Raw genomic sequence first — 8,626 nt, 5'->3', positions numbered from 1 at the left:
CATTGTCATATGACCATATTTTTTCTTATTATTCACAGATATTCTATTGCTAAACAACGGAAAGGGTGGTCTCACTGGTAGTTCTCATTCTGCTAAATCAGCAATTGCAACAATGCAAAAGAAGGATATTGTGAAATACAAGTAGTCCTTTCGAATTCTTACGAAATTGCACAATACATCAAAATAGGAGACGCCCATATAAAGAAAATACTCCCAAAAACGCTACGTAGACCCATAAGTCTTTAAAAGAGACAAGGTAGCATTCAACGGAGAAGAGAACAGCCCCTTGAACTCATACCCATACTCAAGAATGGCGGATCATATGAAGCTATACACAATTTTTATTTTTACAATAACAGGTAATATATATCTCCTGATATCAGTTGTTTATCTCTCTCTCTCTCTCTCTCTCTCTCTCTCTCACACACACACACACACACACACACACACACACACACACACACACACATTATGAAAAATTGCAATAATCGTTGAATGATACATTTTGAATGATGATATGTGCAGAGGTCTCATGTTTGTGATCTGTCTGATTCACAGCGTGTGTCTTCTCTCTGCCTGTGAGTGCTTCTGGAGACCCAAGTAAGCACCGGCGCCTGTTCTTCTCACAGATGTTACAGAATTTGGCATCTCGGATTCCTTTGATTATGTCATTAAGAAGTCCAAAAAGTAGTTTAGGAGTATTTCATAGAATGTCAAAAGCTGTAAGGCTTTGCTAACAGTATTTTGTTCTTTTTCCCGATGGTTCTATGTGACTGTGGATCAGAAAGACATGAACACAAAAAGCCAGTACATAGAGCTCACATCTCCTGCATATGTCTGAGCAATGTGTTGTCCTCTCTTTGGGTGCCTCTCATTTAGTTTTATACATCCTCCCTTCCTTCCTCGGTCCCCGTCCTCACTGATCTACATAAAGAATTATGGGGCTGCAACAATGGTATAGTCTACCCAGTGTTAGTTAGATCAGTGGGAACGAGCCTGGAGGATCGAGGAGAGAAGTTGAGAGGCACCCACAGACTTGCCTGTGGTCAGAATAGTTTGTGTGTTTGCTGTACGAAATGAAGAAGTAACTCTCTGATTGGCCTTACACTACTGCTCTGCAGTGCTCATGTTCCTTTTTTTGAAAATATGTAGGCTGTTGATAAACATTGAAACTGCTCTGCCTTCCGTGTGTCGAAATGCCTATCTCCACTATAGTAGCCTACATATGGCATATATACAGTATAGGCCTATATGCACATATAGAAGACATATATTAAACGAGTACTTTCATGACATTCAAGCTGACAGATGAATAAATAAGGGACACACTGTAGGCTATGTGTACATCTAAACAGCTCTTTATTTTTTATTTTTTGACTTTTGTTTTGACCACAAGTTTAACTATGTTCCTCACTTCAGTCAGAGGCCCGTTCTTTTCGTCTATCAACGGGCCCGGCGTGGTGATGGCGGGCGTGCCGACAGAGTTCACCTGCTCAGACAAATGCACCCCAAAGTGTGTCTACCACTGGAATGAGTCTGGAAAGAGAGTGGAGGGTGGCGTCATGACCGTGACGGCCAGCGGCCGGAATGAGAGCCTGCAGCTGGAGTGCACCGCGGTCAACCCCGACACCAACAAGTCATGGACCACCACCAAGACCGTGAAAATAAACAGTGAGTATTCCCGCAGAATCGTAACGCATTTGGCACTGGGAAGGAGGAAATGCTTGTGCTACTACTTACTGTAAGAAGGAAGTCAACAGGGACATCAGCAACGTGGCAATTGTCTTTGATTACAGTTCAATAGGAGCAAGTGCATTTGCAGATGAACCGACAGATACAGGAATAGAGGGTTATTAAAAAAACGGGCAATGTCAATAATGCAAAACCTAAGGACACATTATAGGGCAATACACACCTCGTCAATATGCCGAGTCTGTGCTCATCCTCTGCCTCTTCTGTAATAGCCTACCATGGCCTTTGTTTATCTGGTAGGCTATGGGCTAAATACAGGCTCACTCAGTGTCTTACACATAAACACAAAGAACATTTCACTGTTTTGCGAACGTATACTAGTAATCAGCACTGCATGGCATCTTCTCTGCATTGTAGTCTACTGATAATAACCCGTTCCTGGGTCTACACTCAACGTAGCCTGTGACTGTGTCTGTGTGGTCCCACAGACCCGGTGAGAGTGAAGCCCGCCACCAGCTCTGATCCCCAGGAAGGCCAGTCTTTCACGATGACCTGTCAGGGCTCAGGCCCCATCGTCGCCACCACCTGGTTGAAAGACGGTCAGCCCCTCGACACCGATGCCAGGATACAGCTCAGTGAGAATAATGGCATGCTGTCCTTCAGGTCTCTGCTGCCCTCTGATGGTGGCTATTTTGAGTGCAAGGTGGTCGACGGCGCCATCACCGTGATCAGCCGAGGGTACCTGTTGAGCCGTGAGTTCACCTGCCTTATCACCTTATTTTGATAGGAGAGATTGAGGTGGGCATGATATGCTCATGCAATATAGCATCATGGTTGTACCTATGGCCATGTCATGTGACAGTTGAGTTATTTTAGATGAGTCCCACAGTGCTCTTTTATGCTGTAACATGTTTATTTGGCATATACATTGCACCTTATTATGCATCAAAGACCAGTGCACAAGACAGTTTTGTGTGCCATTCTCATCTGCATGATCTAATTTAAATTGCATCAGTATGCCTTGTAGAACCTGATAATGTAATGAATCCCCAATAATGCAATAACCCTGATAATAAAATAAATGCACTTGAGTCAATTTAAAATGTAATAAAACCTGATGATGTAATAATTGGTTTATTATTATATTCCATGTTGGTGGAATGAGTTGCCCAGTACTCTTCGTTCCAACAATAGTTTTCAATCTTTCAAGAGATTCATAAGCATAATAATTATCTTATGATTATGGTTTGTATAATATGGTGTTGTTTTGTTTTCATCAGGCCATTGATTAAATTGACATTGTTGTTTTATTATTGCTTAACATTCCATAATTATTGTTATTATATGATTGACTGAATGACTTTAATGTTTATTTACTATTCTCCCATATATTAATTGTTTATTTTCATTAGGTTTGCTTAATATTTTTTATTGTTTACAACATAACAACATAACAACGTAACAACTTAAACAGCTATTAGGCTATAATCTGACCGATTTTTGATTTTCACTGCTAAATTAATTATTGTATAGTTTTTGTTTGAATGTTGCTTTGGACAAAGGCGTCTGCTAAGTAACATAACTATAAACATAATGTGATCCAGAAAATCCAATAGGGCTGGAAAAGACATTAAGGATGCCCAAGGCTTGGCCCAAGGATTCCAGTGATACAGTGTTTATGAAAAACGGAAAAGTTACATTATCAAGTTTAAATTGTTATTACATTATTGCGGTTATTACATTATCAGGGATTTACTACATTATCAGGTTCTAGTACGTCTACATAATAGGCTCAAAGTAATTACAATGGGAAAGGCCTACCCACATCCTCAGTATCCAGGCCACAGTATCTATAAAAGCTAGCACACATTTTCAATAAATGGGATGGCATGGAAAATAATCTAAATGTGGCTGTCTGTATTTTCCTTTCCCCACAGTCGGTACGATAGCTGTTAGCATCCTTGGCCCGGACACGGTGAAGGCTGGGGTGGAGCATATCTTCACCTGTCAGGCCAACTGCACGCTGCCTTGTTCCACCTTCTGGACGTTCAACCAGGGCTTCTCCGGTGGCTCCATCTCATCCACTAGAGATGTAATCCGATGGATCCCAGCTACACCCGGGAGGGTCCAGTCCTTCCAGTGCAACGCACAGAACTTACCTGCCCAGCGAATGGCCCAAGCCTCTAAGAGAGTGACAGTTTATGGTGAGTCACACTTACAGTAGTAATCGCCTGATGAGTTTGTACTGTATGTGTATGGGTTTCACTGTAAAAGAGGCTACTGTAGGTGATTTTTACTGTTAGACATTTCAGCAATCTATACAGTACTTTACTTCATATCTCACAGTAAAATACTGTAACAAATTATTCGTTTTGTAGATAGATACATACCGGTAGATAGATTGTAGTCTTTATTAGACATCACTTGCATACAGTTGCGGTCCCGCTTCCCATGTCTCATTCCCCATCCCCACAATGCACACATACAGTACGACTATAATTCATAACACAAAACAGACAGTGGCAACACAGAGACATTCACACTAACGACATTCACACAGGACGTGGCAACCATCATAACATGCAAAGCACGCACAACAACACAAACACTCCCGAACCCTCCCGCAATGCACCCTGGGTGCCAAAGTCCGGAAATGTTCGGCTAGGGCCACTACACAGTCCTTGTCCCCTCGACTCCAGTCTTTACTGCACACAGTCTCGTAGTCGTGCTAGAACGTGATGCTGGTGCTGTGGGCGCCCAGTCGGCATCGCAGTGGTCTCTGCTGGTGGCTGCTGTACCGTGACCGGTGTCAGAGCCATAGCTCCATTGCCAACAAGCTCCTCAAAATCAGTGTCCAAGTCCCCGTGGTCCTCAGACGAAGCTAGAGGCCGGTACGGAGCCAGTCGGTCACGGTGGAGGGCCACCACTCTTCGGCGCTTAATCATCCTACCACGATAGACCACATCAGAAAGTTTTTCCAGCACCTCGCACGGCCCGACCCACTGGCTAGTGAGTTTCGGGGACACACCTTTCTTTCTCTCCGGGCAGTACACCCAGACCTTGTCACCAGCCTGGAACTCTCGCCCACGGCAGTGTGTGTCGTAAGCTTGCTTTTGTCGAATTCCAGCCTCACCCATCGCCCTGCCGCGCCAGCTTCTGAACCTCTTTCAGTCTCTCGCGAAAGTTGCTTGTAGTATTTCATGCCCGGCTCGCCTCCGATCTCCGTCTCCGGAGGAGAGCCGAACACCAAGTCTAGAGGTGTGCGCAGCTCTCGCCCGAACATCAGAGCCGCTGGTGTGCATTTAGTTGACTCTTGCACTGCTGTGCGATACACCCAGAGCACTAGCGGTAAGTGCAAGTCCCAGTCTTGTTGTCGCCGGTCAGCCAGTATGGCAAACTGGACCGCCGGCGTCCGATTGAAACGTTCCACCAGCCCGTTACTTTGTGGATGTAGTGGCGTCGTTCTCGTTTTTCGGATGCAGACCTCAGCAAACGCTTCCGCTTCGAAATTCCGCCCCTGGTCTCTGTGGAGTTCCTCCGGTGCCCCAAACCGGCAAAAACATCTCGGGTGACCAGTCCGTCCGCTGTTGTCGGCGTGTTCTGATCTGGCACTGAAGGGCGCCTCTGGCCACTTAGTGAAATAGTCCATGGCTCGAGCACGTAGTGATTTCTCCACTCTGTGACCGGCAGCAGGCCCATGACATCAATGGCTACCGGCTCCATGGGAGCTCCGACTGTGTATCGCTGTAGCGGAGCATGCGAGCGCTGCGAGGGGCCCTTTATGGCGGTGCAGGTATCACAGCGTTGAACATGTAATTCAACGTTCTGTCTGCACCCCGGCCAATAGAAGTGGCCTCTCAATATCAGCGTAGAGTCTTTGCCACACCACAGCCCCATGTAGGCTACGTGTTCAAGTGCACAAGCTTGCAGTCCAGCAGGAACCAACTGTTGGAAAATGTCAGATTGTCTATCAGGAGCTCGCCAATGTCTATGCAGTCCTTGGCGTGCTACCAGAGTCAAATTCCTTATTTGTTCCTGGCCAATAAAGCTGATTCTGATTCTGATTCTACGATTCCCGACCACTGCGAGTAAATCGCCTTGGTCTCTGGGTCGAGCACTGATACGTCAGTCCATGGCGGCCGCTGCGGTCTCTTGCTGGCGGGCTGCTGGCGAATGCTGTCGTTCTCGCTGGCTCTCTTTCTCTCGCTCGACGCAGGTGGGCTGCTGGTGATCGGTGCTGACGAATATTAATTTGGCGACACTTTGTGTCCGACAGCCTGATATAGGTTAATAATGAACATACTGTATGTTCCATGGGACAAACAGTAATAAACTAGAAATGTGCATCTCCGTGGAGGAGCTGCAAGAGTGGGATTGCTCACCAGGGGGCAGTGATGTAAACGCCTGAACAGTCCCCCAATCATTTCAATGGGGAAACTCCTCTGGTGGAGCATGGCGGGACTACAAGGGTCTAAAAACGGGAATACCGGAAAATCGACAACTGGCAGCCATCCGACAATAACAAGCAACCTACACCGGATCGGGTCTGATTTTTTTGTGTTTGAACCGCGTCGATAGCTCAAACGCTCTAGGAGAAGAGGCGTCTTAAAAAAACGGCCGACGGATAACAATAGATGGGCTTGCCTTGCAGCAAGCCCACTAATTACTAAGAAAATACTAACTCAAGGTCACACCATTTTTTTACGGGATGTACAGTTAAGATGACTGGAAGTAGAAGTGCAGGAAAGTCGACAAACTGTTATTTTGTAAGACACTTTATTTGATTCTATTTCTTTTAGCCACAATAGCTCCCACAAACCGCAAAGGGGCTACACCAGCTATTAAACGAATGTGTGATCGGGTAAGTGAAATCCTTAAATGTCTCAATATGCTCTTATATGTCCTGAATTATCTTCAGCATTCATTCTGAATTATCTTCAGCAATATTAGTGATAACATTGAGGAACCATCTTCATTACAGACATTCAAACTAAAACACAATGCTACTGCACCTTCGGTTATTCATGCAGACAACCAGACGTACTGTAACAGACGCAATGTAACAGAATGAAAAGATGACTGCAGAGATACACACACAGAGAGAGAAAGAGATCCTGAAACTCTACTCAGTAGTTCATGCTCTGCTTTTCTCCTTCTCACAGATGAAAAGCTTCGCAGAGACAAGGGCAGGTCGCACCTTTGAGATTTTCTACCCCATTTCATACACCAGTGAAAAGCGTGGATCAATGATTTACTACATTAAGGTGTGTGTGTGTGTGTGTGTGTGTGTGTGTGTGTGTGTGTGTGTGTGTGTGTGTGTGTGCGTGTGTGTGTGCTCATACACTTCCTGTAGTCACTATCTGATTCTGTGTCTAATGCTGACCTGTTTTTTTTTTTGTTTTGTTCCCTCAGGTTCATGTTGCGGCTAAGAGTGAAGACTATGTGCATCTTCGCTTGTCCAAGCCCTCTGGCAAATTGCAATTTGACAATGTCCTGCTGGGCCAAACGTTTGATGACCCAATCACACCCTTTAAAAAATAATTGTCTTGTTTCCATTCACACACACACACACACACACACACACACACACACACACACACACACACACACACCCTACCCTGTCTCATTCTCTTTAGATACTGTAGGTGTACGATAGATGTGTCACTGAGTGTGACATGGTTATATGAGACCTTAAAATCTGTCCCTTTCTGATCATATGTCTTACTCTGTCTACTCATAATCATCTTAAGTTGAATGTACATTTTCTTTGAAATATGGAGAGACTTCAGGATTGCAGCCAGTCTTATTGTTATCATTTACCCATCTGTATGTAACTGTAATTCTCGGTTTGCTCTGCAAATTTTAACGATGCCCTTCAATTAGTGTTCGGCTCAACATTAAACATTTCAACTATCAAAATAAAGGGCTTTGTGTCAACATTGACGTTATTCTTTCTAAAGGAACCCTAAAGTCCACAAGGACTTGGAAAATCCACCTGGTAGACCAATTATCAGTGGGGGAGATTCAATAACAGAGCCTGCTTCCAAGTTTGTGGATTATGTCATCAAGCCATTTATTGCAGACTTGCCCTCTTACATTCAAGAGAGGTTTCAAAGAAAATATTGTAACAAACATGTAACATAAACTCCTGCATTATGGCCACAATGGATGTGGAGTGGTTATATAGTAACAGTACAATGCCAGCAATCCCCCTTCTTAGATATTTCCAGTTTTCTGCTTTTATAATTGGAATCTTGATCACTTTAAAGTAATGCTAATTAATTACATTTTAATGGTTACTGGTACTGTATGATGGCTCTTTGGGCGTTGTATGTGCCAAAATGTGGGTAGTCACAGCGATCAATCAATCACTCAATCAATCAATCAATAAATCAATAAATAAATAAACGACAATGTCTTTAACATGGCCATATAGATGTTGTCATGTCAAAAGACTGGGTGGACACGTGTCAGTTAATTGCTCCAATGGTCATCACTGTTTGCATGACGCTAAGCACTAGGAGGGCTCTTGAATTTGACTGGCATCACTGTTGAATGGAAAAGTCAGGACGCATGTTTCTTGAGGTAGATAATTATGAATCATACATGTAGCCTACGTTCCTCAATTAGGCCTATATGCTAGAACCTAAGGCTTATGTATTTGTGTCACGTAAAAGCTCATTTGCCCAGTTTACATGTATAACTTGTGTGTGTGTGTGTGTGTGTGTGTGTGTGTGTGTGTGTGTGTGTGTGTGTGTGTGTGTGTGTGTGTGTGTGTGTGTGTGTGTGTGTGTGTGTGTGTGTGTGTGGTGGGGGGCGCTGCTGTAAGGTTACCGGAACGAGCCTTGCATCAACGTGTCTATTATGGTAAAGACCCCTCTAGCGGCGGCTTGATGGAAGAGATACGGCGTGATCGTGGCTGGATGTGCGTAAA

The 8,626-nt window shown here is 44.4% G+C and overlaps 1 protein-coding gene across 1 annotated transcript; it reads left to right on the top strand.

Annotated features, from left to right (window-relative positions):
- The first annotated feature begins 225 nt into the window (after positions 1 to 225).
- LOC134099116 (carcinoembryonic antigen-related cell adhesion molecule 1-like) lies at positions 226 to 7,615 on the top strand. Its single transcript, XM_062551876.1, has 8 exons — positions 226 to 359; positions 559 to 600; positions 1,420 to 1,671; positions 2,181 to 2,444; positions 3,630 to 3,896; positions 6,492 to 6,553; positions 6,855 to 6,956; positions 7,105 to 7,615. Exons 1-8 carry the CDS (start codon positions 311 to 313, stop codon positions 7,231 to 7,233), a joined length of 1,167 nt encoding a protein of 388 aa, XP_062407860.1. The 5' UTR covers positions 226 to 310; the 3' UTR covers positions 7,234 to 7,615.
- The last annotated feature ends 1,011 nt before the right edge of the window (positions 7,616 to 8,626 follow it).

Source organism: Sardina pilchardus, chromosome 13 (genome assembly GCF_963854185.1).
Source record: "Sardina pilchardus chromosome 13, fSarPil1.1, whole genome shotgun sequence".
Classification (NCBI taxonomy): domain Eukaryota; kingdom Metazoa; phylum Chordata; class Actinopteri; order Clupeiformes; family Clupeidae; genus Sardina; species Sardina pilchardus.
This window is presented reverse-complemented; position numbering and strand designations above follow the sequence as displayed.